The sequence below is a fragment of the Melopsittacus undulatus genome, chromosome 8 (assembly GCF_012275295.1).
Source record: "Melopsittacus undulatus isolate bMelUnd1 chromosome 8, bMelUnd1.mat.Z, whole genome shotgun sequence".
Classification (NCBI taxonomy): Eukaryota; Metazoa; Chordata; class Aves; order Psittaciformes; family Psittaculidae; genus Melopsittacus; species Melopsittacus undulatus.
Genome location: NC_047534.1, coordinates 7,464,016 through 7,484,059, shown reverse-complemented (window position 1 = coordinate 7,484,059; position 20,044 = coordinate 7,464,016). Strand labels below are relative to the sequence as shown.

The following is a 20,044-nucleotide window of genomic DNA, read 5'->3' as shown; positions in this document are numbered from 1 at the left end:
TGCCAGAATCTTAAAAAAACCCAAAAAACCAAACCCATGATTTAGGGCTGTACTTGTTTAAGCAAATCAGATGTTTTTGAGTAAACTGTTGCAAGTGCTTGTGTGTGCTACCACCATTCTAATGTACCCTCTTTATAGCAGTAACAGTGGGAGCCCTGTTTCCATTAGTGGAGGTCTTGCATCACACAGTGGCAGTATTGTACCTGCTGAAGCTGGTGATAGTTTGCAGACAGCGGTAGAGAGCTTGCAGCACTGCCAGGTAAGAGCTGCCCTCAGTAAAGGTTTTTGCATTCCAGATAATTTAAATCTGATTCTGAGCTATTGAAAGCTTATATAGTCTAGGCTGACTTGCCTGTAATATGCTTTAGTAATTGGTCTCTGGTGTAAATTCACACTTCTGAAAGGTTGGTGTGTCAAAAGGGGATAATGGATATTTTTGCAAGATTCCACACAGCACATGGAGTGCCCTCAGCCTTGAACTTGAAAGACTGTGTGAGAGGAGGAGGTAGAATGAATGGACTCTACCACTTCAGCTGTCACATGCTCATATACTATTTTTTGACATTAAGTAACTGAAAGGCATTTCACATGACTTGAATTTACAGTTTATAGTAGAAGCAGACACCACCACATGAATTAGCCATGGAATGCTGTAGGAAGCATGTAATAATTGAGAGTAAGGATCGATGACTGGCAGCAGTCACAGTACAGAATTCAGGGTGGGAAATACCTGACCTGTGCAGTGGTAAAGCCCCAACTGCTGATGCAGAGCAGGTTTAAAATTCCAGGCTAATTTCTGAGATGATTATTAATTTAGGACGAGTCTTTCAGACAAGCTAGCTTTGTTGGATGTAGGAAATCTGAGCCCTAGGTAACAAACTGCACAACTCTGCTTGTGATGGAAGTTAAAAGCTGTATTTCACTCACCTCAAACCCTGCACTATGCCAGCAGTTGTGCTGGACTGCTTCAGGGATTTTCAGACTTTATCTGTTTTTCTTTTGTGAAAAGCTCAGTAATGGAGTAACTTCAAAGGCATCTTTTTATATTAGGATTTGAGAGAAAAAACATGGCACTGTTTTATTACATCTTTTTATAAGACTAAAGTTTGACAACATATTTTAAAGAAAAAATTACCATGGAAGAATGTGGTGACAGTACAACATCAGACTTAAAACGAGTTGATGTTAACACTTGAAAATTTGTATCTGAACATTAAGCAAAGCATTACAAACTGTCTATTCTTACAGGATAAATATTTATTTATAACCTAAGGTGTCTTTCTTAAACAAAATAATGAATCATCACTTTATACAGGTAATTGTCTATTCCAGAATAAGGCAGTTGTTACATTGTTCTGTTGGGGGGGAAGGGGCATCATTTTTTTCTTATTTAGGAAGTGGCATATGCAGGCTTGTGTTCTAGAACTTAGCATTGCAGTTTCCAAATAACAAATGCCAAAGAATCAGATCTGAGAGCTATTAGTTACACTGGTTCACTAGAGAATCCAAGCTAGCCCCAGTATTTTCACAATTCCTACTACAAAAAGGCATACTGTAATATCAAGGCAAAGTGCTCAAACATTAGCCCAAAGCAGTTACCTCATTAGAAAGTACAGGTTTAAAAATAAATCAGAAATCCATTCCAGGTTGCTTCTATTGTACAGTAATTACATTTAAATAAATTCTTAGAACAAGTTTAGATAGTAATAATTACTGAAAATGGTGTTTCTAAGGAGGAAGTACACATGATGGACTGTACATTCATCGGATAATCGGTGCTGATCTGTCATTTGTTACTGTTGGTCTGAGTTTCACAGTTGCAAAGGGATTTTCTCCACTGAAAAGAAATGTATACAGTTACTAGAAGGTTTGCTGCAACACAACCCCGTGTTTAAGCCATGCAGTTCCTTCATCCACGTTTGAAGACTAAGTTATGGTTTCAGACTAAAGGATTCCAGGTAACTCTTTTTAACTTGAATTTTAAAAAGAAGCTGATGTATGAAGGCTCACTTTGCAGTGATCCAAAATGTGGGAAGTTAGTGCCCAGTTAGATTTGGACATTTTTCTTCTTAAACAACTTCCAGTTTTGAAAGATTTTTAAACCACAAAGACAGTTTAAGTTCTGTTCCCTGTCAAATTACTGCAGAAACACTTATTTTTTTTTCTCAGAAAGGCCTATACATTGTATTTTACTTGAGGTATTTTAATTACAGCTATAATGCTTTACCAGTGCCTAGGAAAGTGATTTGGCCACAGTGATTTGGCAAAAACATCCTTAATTCTCCTTTACACTTGATACAATACAATAAGTCAATATAAAACTTAACACAACTAAATTAGTGTAAAAGCTTTTTTAAAAATATACCTTAGAAAAGGTGGTTTTATAATGCCATTTGCGTCAGGTTTCTGTAGAAGAAGAAGAAGATATTTACATAGAGGTATAAAAATCATGCTAGAGGTGATCTCACTATCCTGCTAAAGAAGAGACCTTGTCGTTCAGCTAAAACATTTAGCATAATTATTGTGTAATTCAGCTAAACTGGGAAGGAGAGAATTCTCAGAACATCAAAGTTAGAAAGGTAAACAATGATGTAAGCACTTTCTGGCTTTTTATTATGTGTGGTGTCCTCCCCCTGACCCTTATGATCAGTGATCACCTGAAGGTTCACTGGGCATTTTCTGCGTTAAAAGAACAAGTGAAAACTCACTGCAGTAGCCATAAACCAAAGGAAAAAGGCCAGAACTCCTTGCAGCACAAATACACCATTCTGTTTCTATAGCAGCATTTATAAAATGCAGTTGACACAGTAAAATACCAAACCAGGTTTTGTGCAGATTTCACAGAGCAAATAAATTTCAGTGAGTCTTCACAGAAATGTAAAGCCATGAAGTTAAAAGAGGCAGCAGCCAGCATAATGACATATTTAAATGCTAAAAGCCTGGAGTGAAGGCAGATTTCTGATCTAGGGTTCTTTTTTTTCTACAAAGTATTGCATTTAACTATTGTGGATTCCTGAAGTACAAGTTCAGTTATCTCCTGTGACTTCTGCTAGTAGGAGTGGTGAGTAATAGAAAAGCAAGAAAACAGCTGCTGGACGTACACGTATAATTTACATTGCTTGTATGGGAGTGATACAAAAGGAGGAATGAGCTGTTGCTAATATTTCAGTCTAATGAAGCTGTCATGTTTAAGTGTACAATCTGAAAAGCCTTGTTGTTATAGCTACAGCCTGCACTGTATTTGTGGATGAAGTGCTTCATTCTTGTGAAGGCAGTTCAACCCAAGAGATGCAGTGTCACTGTCACAGTGCTGCTACAGGACCTGGTATTCCAGGTGTGATAAAATGGAAACCTGTTGTATTGATGTTTGCAAGCCCATTTTATGTGGGAGTTTGGACAGTTAATTTCTACTCCCTCCCCAACTTTCAGCAATAGTAATACTTAATGATGTACTTTAAACTGCAAACTAATTGTGTTGCTTCTAATTGATGTCAGATACAGTTCCAAAATGAAAATTTGAGTACACACTCTTGCATGTAGAAGCAGGAATACGCAGCCACCTTTTATGCAACAGCTTGATGTGTATTAATCATTCAGTCTTTATGGCCACTTTGGTTTTAAGACTTAAAATGTCACTGCTGAGCAAAGGCCTGTGAGCCTTTTGTTTTCAGGCACGCTGTCTATTGTGCCAGTAGTTCTACCTACCATATTCACAATATCATGATGCACATGAAGAAACCTATTTAATCAGGACCTAATTCAGCAGAATTCTTACCCATTATGTGCATCATGACTTGTGATTCCAATGAAATTGCTCACATATATCAGTCAGGAATAGACCTAGACCTTAGAAGTAGGCCAAATTAGCCCTAAAATTAATTAGAATGAACAAATGCTACTTCTCCCTGAACTCCAACTCTCAAAGTCCTGTTAACTACTACGTCTTTCTTAGTTGATACTGTTCTGCATAGCACTGTCCTACATGAGAGCATGAACAATATAACTTGCAAGAGCCATTCCTCATCTTTCCTTCTTGAAATCCTGAGCTATTTTTATAATGTATTCAGAAAAATGAGATGCCTCAAGGAATCCTGCTTCTGCATAACAGACACTGTAAGCATACTGCTTTACACATATGTCAGTTCTGTATGAGCCTAAAGACCAGCCTGGTTTAATGAGCTTATTTCTCAAAGCCTTGCAGTGGTGTGGGGGTTGGTGCCTTGCACGGAAGCAGGAACGACAAGGAAGCTCTGAGGAGTTCAGGAAGAAGGAAAATAAATAGTGACTTTCCAGCAGAATACTGGGGTGCAAGAGCAGCCGCTCTCCTCTACAGTTTTCTTCTTTCTTTGGTATGGTAACAGGTAAGAAGAATCCAGGGGGGGCACAGTAAGAGGGTATCTATCTCAACAGCAGGTATTGTTTTGTAGTTCAGAATTGCCTTTTTTCTTTTCTTTAGTTTTGTTTTCCCTGTGGCAGTTCAGAATCTCAAAAAGGGTACATTTGTTTTCTGCTCTGGAAATGCTATAAGCTTCCATTCTGGCCTCCAAAGAGAATATACTCTTCTAATTAGAATTCTGGCCTAGTCTGTCAACTAAGTGCTTTGCCGTTCCCCTTGGTTTTTCAGTTCAACAAGAACATTAGTCCACAAGTCCTAAATTTATTCCCCAAACCGCTGAACTAATGCCACAGAACAAATAAAGCAATGCTTATAGTGATCACTTTTGAGACTGAGAACAGTTATCCATAGCAACACCAGCAGCACAGCACTGTGACACCCAGACAGTTCACAAGATGCAATATTTTTTAAGCTCTAGAGTAAGGCAGCTTGTCACAGGGCAGAGAACTCATTCAACTGCTTGCTTGGCAGCTTCCATAGGCTGACATCTTTTAACTGTTGGGAACATAATTGCATTTGAAACACATGTTGATTCCACGAGGTCTCAACAACCAGCCGTAGGAACCAATGTATAAAATCTGACATTACAAAAAAATCACTTTTGTACTATTTTAATTTGTACTATTTTCTGTGAGAATTTCTTTTCATGTTCAACAGATTCCATTCCTGAGAAATCTGCTATGCAGAGTAAGTCTCCTAGCACTCTTATATCCCTGAACACTTCTTCTTTCTTATTACTACTGGTGGTCTGAAATACCAAAACCTGATGACATTCCTGAAGACAGCAGCAGCAAAGTCAAGCACAAGTAGCCAAAGTATAACATTCCAGAGCCTCATTTAAGAGCTCAGCTAAGTAGGTCAAGAAAAGTAGGGGAACATTTGCAGGGGGAACATTTGGATTTCTGATATATCAATGACTTACCGGGCCAGCATTTTCTGGTCTGTCAGTCGGTGTTTTAACAGCAGCACCTTTGGAAGGCTCCATTCTCTTCTCTGTTTGCAAAGACCCCAGGTAGTCTGGTGGTGGGAGGACAACATCACCTTTTTCCACAAGGTTTACAGAACTAATACTTCGGATTGGTGCAGGGCTGCAAGACAGAACCCAACAAATGACATTTGCAGTCATCTATCTCAACTTTAGCCCCAAAAACCATGAAGGTGCATGAGCTGAAAGTCAGTAACAGCATACAACCCTGCTGAAGTCAGCAGGACTCTAAATTGGGGTGAAGGTAGTTCTTGGGTCTTTGTATAACCATCAGAACATGTTAATGTAATCGAGGCATCATTCTACACACCGTTAGGAAGTATATACAATGTATGTTACTGAAAAATAAAGAACATGAGTAGAAAAATATCATTTGAGCATTTCTGCAAGTCCTACACAAAACGTTACCTTGGCACTGGAGCAAATGCTTTTTCTTCTGCTGGTTCTTCCAGTGGTCTTGTATATGATGATGGAAACCATCCTTTTCTGTAATGGGAAAGTTTCTCAGATTTATAGTATATAAAATTGGAAAGATACTTCAAGAGACAGCAGTGGACAAAACAGACCCAATGAAATGAGATTTAACTTTTAAAGACCCTATTTCTGGTGATACCAAATTAGTGTACAAAATCTCCCTGAAGTAATTGCAGTGATTCAGCTTACAGGACGATCCCAAGTTACCAGTCAGTGACAGGCAGCAAAAGAGGTGAAAAGCATTTACTAACATCTCCAAACAAAATCTGATGAGACATGTTTTTCTTTCATGTTCAACCCTGGGTAATAGATGATCTTACACTTTGGTTGTCTCATGTTCCCCATAAAGCCAGCCGTCCTTTTCCTCAGCTACAAGAAGGGTGATGATATCCCCCTGTGCAAAGCTAAGCAATGTCTTGTTACTTCCAGCAGTATGTGGGAAGATCGTCTTTACTTTTTGCCTTTTCATTATATTTAGCCCCGTGGCAACAGAAGTTGAACGTGATAAACTGGCATCCTCTGAACTCTCTGTCAAAAAACACACCAACAAGCAAGAAAAAAAGCAAAATTAGCCACACTCATAAAATCGAATAAATCAATAGCCTGATAGGAAAATAAAAAGTAGATAATGGAATACGTGAGTGCAAACCAAGTTCTGAGACCTTGTACTTTACACGCAGACTCCTCTCAGTTACCTGCCAGTGTTAATTATCACCTTAAGGTTCTTAATAGCACGTGCATTTACGTATGCACACACCCATCACAATAAAGTTGAACCAACAGACAGGAACAGTAATATAAATTTTAACTTCTACTTCTTCCCTTTTTTGGCATGAGAAATGCTGCTGAACATTCCCAGCTGGAAAAGACCTTTGAAAATTTCTATTCTAAAGAATTGTCACTGTGTGTGAAGTCCAAGATTTCATTCCCAAATGTGCAGAGCAATCAGCTCCAGCTAAATCCATGTGAGTGCAAGATACTCAGCATTCTGCAGACACCAGATGTTTACCAGAAAACAGCATAAAGGAGATCTCAAATTGTATGTTGTTTGATCAGTACAATACATTGTAAACACACTTTTAAGGAGGAAATGCTGGAATTGCTGTTATCCCACTGCAGAGTTCTACATGTCTTTTGTGATCTGGCCTTTGTCCTTTTACTTCCTGCCCAATAGTAGAACAAATTAAAAACACCCAATATATTAGAAACTTAGAAACCAAATCTGAATAGGATTTTATGTTTCAGGAAATAAATACATTACTGTGCCCCTTTTGTCCCATGTGTGTTCCTCCCTAATGCTCTTCAAGGAAACCAAACCTAGACTGTGATGTTTCTTTGTGCACACTGAAATAACGGATGTACCTTGTGCAAAATTACAGAACGTGTTCTGGTAAGATTGAAGTCCTAACAGCAGTTAAGCTGGATTCATCAGGGACACACAAAGGGATTAAACCAGAATCTACCTATCTTGACCTGAATTTACTGCAAACAGTTCTTCTCATAATGTACATTTCTTCTGTTAGGTAATTTATGTATCTAAAGACCATTTTCTGCCCCTCTATACGCTCTGGAATTCACATGATGACAGTAGCCCTGAGATAACACTAAACACTACAGGATGTCATTCACACTTAGAGAGTGACACTCACCTGATGAATTATTTAGCTTTTCAGAAGACGCCTTGGGAACCGTTGCAGGGTTGTTGAACATATCAACGAGAGGGCTGGTGTAGGCCCTGCCCGTCGGAGCAGGGGGCACCTTCGCTGCATTCTCATTGTGAGGATAAAAATCATGTCCAATCTGGAGTCACAAAAACAACAGGGTCGTGATACTGAGGAGCTGGTGAAAACTTCTTTGCAACATTAAATTTTGAAAACAGTGCTAAAATATTCCCAAACAATTGATATTTGGACCTTCAGAAAATCCTCACATTGTGATGAAATTGCTGACAGAATAATTTGTATGAGACTTCTGTTCCTTGATAAACATTTGTTAGTGGGAATGCTACAATAGACTTTTTTCCCCCCAAATAGCACAGTTACACTCGGATAATATCCAGATTTTTCTGATTTTTCTTTTAGAAGTTTACTAACATAATTCAGAAATTCAACAACTAATGGTAACATAACATACAAATAGGTAGAATTTAGAATGTAACCTGTGCTCTAATAACTTCATAAGAACCATGAAGGGAAGAAAGGAAAGAAAATAGAAAATAACAAGTTGTTTAAGTTTATATTGAACTACTGAGTATGTAATTACTATTACTTACATAATAAGATAAGAATGTAGGATACGAATGGTTAGGACAAAATTTGTCCTGAGGCTGGGCTCTGCAGAAGAAGTTCTAGGCACCCAACTGAAAACGGAACTTGTCTGGAGCTGTGCTCCTGCCTGCTCTATCTTGTGTTCTTCCAGTAGCAGAGCTTCAGCAGAATGATTTTGCATCATACCCAACCCATTATTCCTGCGGAGGTACATTGTAGACTCGATCCCAAACGCAGGTACAATAGCAGGTAGTGAAGCCACTTTGTTCCCAGGGGAGCAGAGATGAGAACTTTTAACCATCAAAGTACATCTTACCAGGGTATTTCTCTCTATCATTGGGGAAGGCAGTGGAGTTCCTGATACTGGGGTGGAACCAGGTGTCCTTATTTCATCTATCATCATTCTGACTTTTTCAGGCACTTTGGTGGCATCGCTGCAGATCTCCTGCCACCCAGGCAGCTTGGATTTCAGGAAGTCCGCACACTGCATCCAAATTTACAAAGGTACTTGTCAAAGATAGGCTTTTTTTGTAAATTACACGGACCTACTTGTTAATCTTCATGATACCAAAATGGAAACATCAGTTAAATAGAAGTCCTTAAAGATTTTTTTAAGTAGTATCTGTGTGAGACAAGTACTGTTGTGGAAGGAGACTGTCCTTTTTCAGCATCAGATACTGGAAATACCTGATCCAGCAATACATTTTTTTTCTTAATATATGATTTTTTAAAAACTCATGGAACCCTTCACTGTTGCTACAGCACATTTAAGAGAATATTGCACATCTGTCTAGCACTACAGTGTTCCTTAGCTATTTATGGAAGTCAGATCTACATACTGCAGCTGATAATTACAATCTCTGAGATGATTAGATTTCAGGAGTTTCATTTCTGCTTCACTCATGCCACTCACCTGAATGTGGTAGAAGTGCATGTGCTGGGTAAAGCTGCAGTGTTTGTCAACCAGAAAACAGAATCTTCTCTTTTCTTCAAGGAGAGCTTCTCTGCAGCCTTCTGCAATAAACCTCTGAATATCACTCTGTCGAGAGCTCACTGTTTCCAAATACTAAGGAAAGAAAGAAAAAATAATCACATATACTCTGAGTTCTATTTGATACCAGATCCAGTTCCTCAAGCAAAGTCCCAAAGCCTTACAAAAAAGCTTTTGGAAAGGTGGGATAGGGTGGCTCTACTGCCAAGTTTCTCTTCTGCACACACCCAACTTCCCACATCCCATCAGGCACAGCTCATCTATAGTTACGGCATGGGGAAAGCAAAGCAAAATGAGCAGCACTCTTTTAGCCTCTAAATAAAACACTTCAGTAAATAAGAATATGACATCAAAGCAGCAACTGTGCTGAGCAATTTTAAGGCCACAGGTGTTCTAATCAGACTAATTGCCTTTATCTACTCCATGGCAGTTACATTTATACTCACAAAGTTAAGCTGCATCTCTACTGTGTTACTGTGTTTGGGGGGGGGGGGGGGGGAAGGAGTTAATAAAAGACTAAGCTCTATTTTTCTGAGGTTATGAGGATTCACGGCTAAACTGTGATTAAATGCTAATCCTTGAATTCTTAGTCCAATACCTTAAAAAACCTGGACTGTTATGCAGGTAGTAAGAAATAGGAGTTAGTACTAATCATGTTGAAATTGAAATTGAAAAATATGGAGAAAAAATATATAGGATAGCACGAAGTAAAAGTACTGTGCAAAAAATACACCAGTAGCAAATATTTTTTGAGAGATGTGACAATCAGGATATGACTTCTTAATTCAGTTTCTCTTCATTGTCTTGCCATTTCTTACTTCGCCTCAAGATGGCAATGCTGCTCTAAGATCAGTAGGACAGGTAATAGTGGTAACAGGAGTTGGTGTACGCCTACTTTGGGAAATTAAGTTACAACAAATGACTACTGAATTTGCATAGAGTAGCTAAGTCCCTGCGTAAACCTCTGTATAAAGGTGTAGATACAGAGATGCTTTAAAAATAATAATAATAACAAAAAAAATAAGTAGGGATCAAGGGATGAAACCTAGAAACTGAAACAGTCTGAATATGCACAGGAAAGCAGTCCGGGGCATAATTTCCACTAGAATACATACTCTAGGAGTGCCTTTAACACAAACCAACTCTGAGGAACCAAAAATGCGTGTTCTTTGAAATCGTAAAGTTTTACTGTTTGCTGAACAACTTACAGAGGAGTTATGTGTATTAACTAATGACATGGCATGCACAAAAAACATGGTAAGCTTCAGAAGTCAGGTTTTAAAAGCAGACTCAGGTGTGGCCAGTAATAACTTGACATTTGCTGTTGACCAGTTCCGATAAAAGAAAGAACCAGATCAGTGATAACACACTCACCTCCATTTCTTTGTGCTCATATTTCATTACATTTCGTGCTCCTTGGCTTTTCCTCCTGATTTTTTTCAGCTCAGCCTGAGACTTCTCTAAAGAATCTAATTTGCTTCTGTGTTCAGTTTGGTACCTCTTTAAAGTTGCCTGCAACCAAAGCATTGAAAACATCTCAGTGCAGTCAGCCCCGGACCTGGGTAAGTAAGTCACTAAGAAACATGGCCATCACCTATGAGATACTGCTATCACACAGCAAACGAGTTCAGCAATTGCCTCTCTCTACTTGAGTTTAAAAATGTTTTTAAAGCCCTGCACTGGTTCCTTTTTTAACACAAAATAAGTATGACAATTTCTGTAGTGTTTATGCATCTAAAGCTCAGTTCTAACACAGTGATTACTTGCTAGGAAACTATTTCTGAGAAGTTCTTTGACTAGCCATAGATGTATAAAATTCAATTTTTATAACTGAATGTACTTACAGTCATGTATTTCACATCCAGGTCTGTTTTCTTCTCCAGTTCAGATATAATTTCTTTATGAAATTTTTTGAACTTTAAAAGCAAATGAATGAAGAGTTATTATTAATTGGCAAAAAAGTAATTTCTAAGTTCAGACAGAAAATAGAAAAAGAAATTATTTAACTTACACTCTCCTCTAGGCTGTCATTGAGTTTCTTGTGTGTTCTTGAAATTTCTACCAAAACTTGGCCTGTTGATAAACATACAACCATATTTGTTTCTTTCAGAGAGTTCTGAAGTTAGTTAACAAAGAGCAGTAATAAAATATATGTAACTAACATTACTATTAACTGGAATATATTTAGGAGACTGGGAAATTTCTTGCTGTTGCTCATCCCAGTAGTTTAAATAAGTAACCAGATCTGGCCACAGACAAACCAAGAAGCACGTAAGGGACAGAAAAAATAATTAATCACTCATTATTATGCAAAAGGGACATGGAGTGCCAGACAAAATAAATACTTCCTTCTCTCCAGAATAGCTCACACTGATTTAGTAACAGCCTCTTTTCTTGCCAAGTCAGAGAATAGCACAGAACTAGAGATAGTTGTTACTATCCAAATAGCTGCTACCCATTTTTCAGTCTGAAAATTAAACTTTAATGTTTATTAACTAATTGCACCTTCAGAATTAATAAAGTAGCCTCTCACATTCATTCACAGCACACCTGCTAATCCATACACTGATTAATTTCCCATGCTGTTTTATCAGGGATTACAGCCTGACGAACAGCAGTAACTAACAGCCAAGAAGTAGCAGTTTTCTCAGCATCCTCTCAACAGATCCTAAATATCCCTCGTAGGCTCTGCTGCTCTCCAGCACAGAGTTACACAGCTTGCTTTTAGCCCTGAGCAGTTAAATGCTGAACTGTTTCATTTTGCTTTAGGAGGATGTAAGAGGGAAAATACCTCATTCCTTTGGGTGTGGTTCTGTGTGCAAACCAAGGTAAACTCTGCCTGCTGTGGTCCTGCCCTGTGTGCAGGCAGCCACATCATCCAGCTCTGGATGCAGATGGCCACATCATCCCCACTCCCTTCTTTGTGCTGGCACTGACACACTGAGTGCGTGCCAGTCTTGTCTGGTGATTGCAACACGCTGCTGGGAAGAGCAGCTGGAAGTGTCCTGAAGCACCCAGTCTGACTTCACCCACATTAGACGTGTACACACAGTTACCAGGTCTCCACCAGGAGCTGCTGCAAAATACTGGAAGCGCTGGGGCCATGAGCAGGTCCTCAGACTGTGTCACATCTGAGAGCCGTGACCAGAGGTGTGTTTTACTGTCATGGCAAGAACAGCAGGCTCTGTTCCACAGCTGGTTCTCTGGCATGTCTCCTTCAGGAATCTATCTATTCCTCAATCAACCTTACAGTTACCCACTGCGAATACTGGGTGCTGCCAGTATTAAACCTCCAATAGCACTTTCCTAACGTACAGACAGATATAGCTGAACAACAAAAAACAGGGTCTGCATTATTGTTTAAGGGAGAACATGAGGCATTTCAGGAAGAAAAATGGGCCTTTCCCATTTCACACCCCAGTCCCCACTTCTCTGTCTCTTTGCACAACAGGCTACATGAGAGTTGGAAGAGGAATCAGAATACAGTGAGAACAGTTAACTTCTTTATTAGCAAGATAAAGGGAATTCATAGTCAGGATGGTAGGTGAGAGAGACAGAGGGTCCTGTATTATTTTTTTATAGATACCTTGTTTTCCTCTGTGTCCTTTTTGTTTGTATTTAAAGTTGCTGGTGACTACTGAAATATAAATACTATGAGAACAAGAGGTGCTCTAGTAATTAGTTGCTCATATGCAATAGAAAAGTAAATACAATGTGGTTACATAAACACTTGAAGTAACAGACATGAGTAAGCCACCTTGTTATTTTAAGGCTGTAGTAGTGAATGCACTTCAGTCCACTGAGTTTCTGTTTCACTGAACTCAACTGAAAGATGCATTTTAGACTCTTAACAGGCTTTTAAAAGACTTTTGTAAGCACTTATCTGCAACTTTAAAAGGAAAATAGTATGCAAAGAAATCAGGAATAAAATAACCAAGAAGCACAAACAAAATTACAAAGTTTGCTTGGTTTTAAATGTGCAGACTAGAAAGTTCTAGAAATTCAGGGTGTGTGTTGAAATGCCCCTCAAAATAACTGCCTTGACAGACTTTTTGCCCTATTAAAAGCAAGCTTACTCTCCCTGTTTGTAAAAAGCCCGTTCTGAGCATCTGCTGCCACAGCAGCACTCTCGGCTAACCCTTGGCACTGCTAATGCAGCCAGCCCCAGCATCCGAGCACCGACAGACACCCAACAAGGTCGGGTATTGACTCAGCTCTCACCCTCCCTTCCTCTGGCCTGCACTGCCACCACAGAGCAGACGCTCAATAAAACACCCATTCACCTGGTGCGGCAAGAATGGAAAACCTGACGCTGGGAGGTTGTTATTTCTGTCTCACACAGCACTTGAACTGACTGCAGCCTTCAAGTCTTTCGGCTTTGAATGCTTGGTTAGAAAGAGGGTTTTTTCATCTTTATTACAAAGAATGCTGCCAAAACATGTCCTGAAATGAAGAGAACTTTAAAAACTACACTTCCTTCTAAATGGTTTGGGCTGGGTTATTTTACAAGTTTATTTTAGAGTGTTCTAGAACACTTTCAAATAGTATTTTTATATACTAGCGACTGTATCTCTAATTGCATTTTCTTTTTCTCTCAACCAAAGACTCTGTGTATGCTGTGCATCAGGCAAAAGCTATTTTATGCTGGATCTTGTACTGCCACTGCTAATCCACAGGCACTGTATGTACTGGCTCACCCATTCAATTTCCTCTTTCATGTTTCGAATCATCATTTTGAAAAGAACCTATAGTAAGCACACTTTGACCTATTAAGAGTTAAATTACAGGTCAGATCCTGCACTTCGAATAAACAGAGCACCTTTTTACAGTGAATATAAAGCATTGCTAGTTTAAGACAACAGGTTAGCCACATTTTGTACCTTCCCAAGTAAGATTTATACAAGGACACAAGTTTTTGTAGAAGACTAATTCAGGAAAGGCAAAACAACCCCTAGCCTACATGTAACAGAATAGCTCTAATAAAGACAGTGGGTTACTCTGGATTATTAACAGCATAACCTAAGGTCAGACTCCAGTGTTCACTAATTATTAATCTTGTAAAAAGGTAAAGGAACCTACTTCAGGTAAAGACAAATATCTATTTCTCACATCAACTAAAACCACTTTGCTCTGTATTCAAGCTGCTCATGATGAGGTTTGATACATGAGAGCTCATGCTATACAATAACCAGGTATTAACCTTGTCATTGTTTATTTGCAACCCCCAAACCTATAAAACAGAGTAACACAACCAGACTGCATGGCAACAGGCCACTTCAGCCCAGTTTGTGGCAGACATGCTCTAAACTTGAACCAGTTCGTTGGCATTATATTATGCAGCAAATTAATAATCCAAACCCACTGGTCTTGATGATAAACATAACTATTAAAATATCAGGCTTTCAAAAATGTTTTTTCTGCTTTCCATTCCCCCATACCCTAAACATGAAATCTTTGTGACTAGAAGAGCAGAGGCACATTAACTATTCCTACATTTGATTAAGAAAACAGAAACAGAGTTTTAATGTTTACAGATACTTGCTTTGTTATTTTGCTATTACCTCAAGTACACTACAGGGAAGAGAAGAAAATCTCTTTCAGACAGGGATTATGGGAGAACACCTCAAGTATCTCAAATAACTTGAAAAAAACCCCAAACATTTCCCTTATATGGTTCTTGATACCATGCTGCATAACACAGCTATAATCTGAACTATGGCCATGAACAGTAACGCCAAGTCCCATGGTAAATTTATTTTGGTTTCAAATAGGTTCAATGCACAGGTACAAAGATCTTTTAAGCTGAAACTTCAGGAGTCTCTGGAATATTTTTAGGCTTAACTAAGACTGCTGGTTGTGCCTGTATTTTCTATTGAGAAAATAAGACAAGACTAGAATTCCATGAATGCTATAAGGTTTGTTACAAAAAAATAAAAATTACTAACCCCAAATGCATAACGGTTATTTCTCCATACACAGCATCCCATGAGCAAGAGGACATCCTAAAAGATCATCTTTGCAGTTGATGAAAAACAAGGAAAGCAATTTCTAACAGAAATACTCATTGTAAGACCAGAATGCAGAACTCCTGCAGCAGTTGCACTTCAGCCTCACTGTTTGCACTGGGTAATTGTACTGCTTATTTACCCTATTATCTTATGTTGACTGTTCTTACGAACAGAAGACTAGAAGAATTAGTTCAAGTTAGTAAAAAACCTGAACTCAATCGAAACAAATACTAACAGCTACCAGCAAAATCACTGAAACTTGAAAACTACTAAATAGCTATATTAGAATCAATAGAAATATTAACTGCATCACCTTACTTGAAATATACTTCAGTTTAGTTTTAGTTAGAGAAGGTTATGCTTGAAAGATTGCAAGTCTCTTGGCAGAGACTTTCTTAGATGTCTGGGAACGGACAGAGTGCTTAATTATATCACTCATTTATCTGCTGTTGTCCTGTTTTGCATTCAGGGCAGGTCGAGTAACTTCATGTATTAGAGATGAAACCAAAAATTATTTACATTAAACAGGAGAATGAAAGGCTGAGTCAAAGCTCCACACGGAGACAATGCAGTTCAACTATATTACTAGTGCTGTTTCTGTCAAGATGCTGTTTTCCAAGTTACCCTTTTGCCCAAAAGAAAGGCATTGACGACAAGGGAAAGTTGGAAACAAAGTCCTTTGAAGCCAGTAGTACATGAAAGGCAGTAAAATAGAAAGTTGCAAAGGAATACAGTATAACAAATAAATGAGTGAACAAAACATCTGTTAAGCCTCGAGTGTGTTAAATTTATCATTTTGTCATAGGAAGGATTTAATTGTGCATCAGATGTTTTAAAGAAGGTGAAAAGCTTCAATAGTATTTAATGTAAAATAATAAAATCATAAAGAAGGACAAAGTAATGTAAAACTTTGCAAGCCCTGCCTGTATTTTGCTTCTAATGCAATTTGTCCAGAAAGCTTAAAAAACCTATCCCCAAACCCCCACAATCTGTAGAATTAATACTGATGTGCACATAAATCAGTAGGACAAGGTCAAGTCTGCCTTTCCTTACCACATGAACGAGCATGAAACAGGAAGCAAGGAGTAAATCTCCCTATAGTTAATTTTATAAAATAGCATTGACACATGACCATACAGTGCCATCTTATGAAGGTGACTGCAGAAGGTGAAGGGGAAGAATAACAAAAGAGAAAAGGGGAAGAGATTTCAGAGTATAACAACATATTTGAAGTCTGTTACACATGTTAGATGTAGTGCCCTGAAGCAGCAACTCCATAGTTTTGCTAGAACAGCAAATAAATAATAAAATCTGTAAATATAACAGAAGCAAAGAGAACTTCATATTCTAAATGGCATTCTCAGATCAATTTTTACTTTAAAATATGCAGAGTTCTCACTAAGGCTGTGAACAGAGATGGTTCTGGAATACAACAAGCAAATAAGTTAACTTAAAACAGATTAAACATGGGTTAAAGGAAAGAAAAACCTGCCACAATGTATTCATGCGCAGTCCAGTAAAATAAAATCCCAAAGTGATATTGATTATGAGCCATGAGAAATGAAACTGAACATCATGACATTATTGGACATGTAAAAAGGCATAATTTTTTCATTTATAGTTAGCTCATAATAATTCAGGCAAATATCTGAAACTGATTTAATGCTCAGAGTTAGGAAGATTCAATTTCTCCAGAGCTCAGTTTTATCACAACTTTTTCCACAAGTTCCCTTACTTCTAAATATTTAAAATCTTTTCAGATATTTCACAGTCCCATTGATAGAGATAACCAAGTCTTCCAAAGTTTCTAAGACCTTGGAAGATGCCCAAGTCTACATATCCTGCCTCTGTGTCCAGACAAAACAATAAGTAACAAATGGGACTGTGCAAGACATTGTTGCTACTTTTGTGAGTTAGGCACCTGTGGTGTTAGGTGGTGATGAACTCCTAGTGCTCTATTCCCTTCTTCACATAGGGCTTTACTGCCTGTGTGCCTCATATGGCTCCCTAGTGAAAAAACATATTCTAGCCCAGTGTTCTTACTTATGTTTGACCACAATCAAGACTTCATCAGCTTGAAGCTGAAACTTAAGGGTGGGGAAGAAGTACTATGGCTTCTGTTTTTATCCAGCCAAATAATGCCTTTCCAGCCATAGCCAGCATACTTTGAGTCCATAGCTGGTTTAATCAGCAGATACTACTTTCTAGGTATAACATACTTGTACTGGAAGAAAATGACATTTTATCATTTTACAGCAAGTGCTGTACATTAAATTCTGTCCTTCCCAAAATATTTGCTTTTATTTTGATATGTATATATTTGCATGTACTTATATAGCATATGCATACAGACACCTGTCTGTATCTCACTGACAGGCTGTTCACTCTGCACCAGAGCCAAAGAGCAGCAAGTGAAAAATCAGAAAATAAAGGTGGCTAGTAGCAGGCTGCTACTACTGCTATTTTCTCCTGGTTCCTCTCCCTCCTAGCAAGTTTCTCACACCAAGGCAGAAGCATACAGCCAACTGGGTAAATTGCACTGCTGGTGACAGCTCAGCCGTGGCCTCCATCTCCTCAAGGACCTCTGTCTTCTAGTCACAGGCCTATCATGTTGTGGAACCAGCCTGAAAAATGTATTTAGAACCAGCTATAAGATGATGGCTAGGATTTTACCCCAAACGAATTTCTATCTCTAAAGGGTAAACCAAAAGGCATAACTACCAATTCTCAGGAGCTTAGCTGTATACTATTTGGAATAAAATTTGCTAGAGCACATACTTGGCAATACTCTAACACTTCCCCTGTCAAGGTTACACATTGCTCTCAGTGTCAGGAACAGAATCAAAGAATCTTGCTATTCTAAAATCCTTTCCCCATTTCATAATCAGACAAATAGTGAAGGGACACATCATAGTTCACTTCCACTGTAGTAGCCCAGCACCTCTTATTTATGATAGCATTTTCTTTTGTAGTTCAGGGTCAAAATTCTGTAGTAATTATTTCCTTGTCTTTGTTGATGATCATGTGGAAGAAAATAGCGTAAGACAGTAAAACGAAGTAGTTGCCCAATACATGAAACAACTGAAATTCTGATTGTTCTTTAAAGCTTTGGAATATTTAATTATTAAAAGATACAAAGAGCTCCTCAGAAAGTCTAGGACTGTTTATAAAAAAAAAAACATATTGAGTTAAACCCAAGGGTCAACTTGCTTTTTAAATATACGTTACTTAGCCTGAAATTAATGCCAAATTCTTTCAGTTTGACACAAGTGATTTTAAAAGGTACTACAAAATTCACACTGCCCACTACATGCTCTTAAGTGGGCAGTGAACTGTTCATCAATTAGCTGTTCCCACATCAGACTTTACAAGAGTGAATATTTAAGAGACTATCAAGGCCATTACAATTTCCAGTTACTGTGAGTTTGTTCTTGGTGCGATGTGCCTATTTCACAATTTTAAACAGAACAAAAACATTACCTTACATTATTTTAAAGAGGAATGTGACTTCATTACAGTTTTAGCCTAATTCCCCTCTTTCCCAAGCTGTTTTGATCTCTTAGTCAAAAAGATTCAGATTAGATTTTTTTAAAACTTACCATATCATTGAACAGATGTTAATTAACATGAAATATTCAACTTGTTTCAGATGATGGGTAAGCTGAGTAACTAAATTTTAATGTTAAAAAGAGGAAAGGAAAAGCATATGCCACATAAATAATGCATGAAAAATGGCAAACTTGTTTTTCCACCTGTTACTCTGTTACTAATACAAAGACTGCTGCAGGCATTTCTTTTTTTTACCCAAACATATAAAACCACAATATATTAAGGTATGTGTGTCTGCGACTGATCTTTCATAGGACCTTGTATGGCTTATTATATACAATAGCTTTTCATAGTTCAGCTGCAAGAGTGTTAAGCAAGTGACTTGTAGTTCTTAGACAAGTCAGGTGCAAGAAAGTAAGTTACAATACAACCACAAGCCTGAACTTGCCTGTATGAAGCCCTGCTGGCTTTAGGCAGATTAGTTCAGGAAAATCATACAACAGAGCTAATCTCTGTTTTTCGGCAAAACTGGAACAAAGAAATCACACTAAACAGCAAAACCTGAAGTTGGCAATGGGTTTCCAGTATTGGAGAGGAGAAACATTTGAGTTATCCTTATGAGTGTTACATGAAACAAAATAAAATGCAAGGAATCACTGCAACTTGTTTTACAGCATTTTGGAACTGCAACCGAGTAGAATAGTCTGAGCAATATCCAAAAGGGAAAAAATATCCACACTCATATCAAGCCAGAAGCTTTGATAAGATCTGTCTCAGCAGTCTAAGACAAGTGGGTTTGGTTCTCCCCTTGCATTCATGACATCTACAACTGATACTGTATTTTTGTTGTCGAGAAGTAACTCCTGAGGAAGTGCTGACTGTGCATACAAAATATGGTTAGACCTTGAGTTAAAGGACCTACAAGCTAGTTACAGATATGATGTTTGCTTTGCAATGTTATAATTTACTTCCCATTTTCCATTTGTTTCTTTCACTGATAAGCCAACTCAGTGTATTTTTTCCACACAGGCTCTCAGGCCTGTTTCTTTCCCAACAGACATACCTGGGAGTGGAGCTAGAGAAAAACTACAATTGCTAAGCATGAGCTGAGAAGGGCCTCCTGCCTGCAGGACTACCTCCTGTAGTACCCCCACCACCTTAGCCCTGTGCTACCTCTGGGTGAGTTTGAAGAGCTATGGCAAACACACACACCCTGTGCACACAGAATGCCAATGCTCACACTTCCAAATTATTCTTATTTAGACATACACTACCCACAATCTAGAAGGCATTGTATGTACACCTCAGGGAAGGTCAGGGCATCCTTTCCAGGGTTTCCACTGCCTGGTGACATATGTCTTCACTATGTATAAG

The 20,044-nt window shown here is 38.3% G+C and overlaps 1 protein-coding gene across 1 annotated transcript in view; it reads right to left on the bottom strand.

Annotated features, from left to right (window-relative positions):
- Window positions 1-1,235: 1,235 nt before the first annotated feature.
- Window positions 1,236-20,044, bottom strand: part of BAIAP2L1 (BAR/IMD domain containing adaptor protein 2 like 1) — a 38,511-nt gene continuing 19,702 nt past the window's right edge. The window contains exons 4-14 of the mRNA XM_005145281.3: window positions 11,125-11,186; window positions 10,958-11,029; window positions 10,488-10,625; window positions 9,036-9,188; window positions 8,439-8,606; window positions 7,505-7,655; window positions 6,176-6,383; window positions 5,790-5,867; window positions 5,319-5,484; window positions 2,366-2,406; window positions 1,236-1,837 (exon numbers count right to left, since the gene is read on the bottom strand). Of these exons, the coding sequence (XP_005145338.2) occupies window positions 1,762-1,837; window positions 2,366-2,406; window positions 5,319-5,484; window positions 5,790-5,867; window positions 6,176-6,383; window positions 7,505-7,655; window positions 8,439-8,606; window positions 9,036-9,188; window positions 10,488-10,625; window positions 10,958-11,029; window positions 11,125-11,186 (1,313 nt within the window). The 3' untranslated portion in view covers window positions 1,236-1,761. The remainder of the gene's footprint in view (window positions 1,838-2,365; window positions 2,407-5,318; window positions 5,485-5,789; window positions 5,868-6,175; window positions 6,384-7,504; window positions 7,656-8,438; window positions 8,607-9,035; window positions 9,189-10,487; window positions 10,626-10,957; window positions 11,030-11,124; window positions 11,187-20,044) is intronic.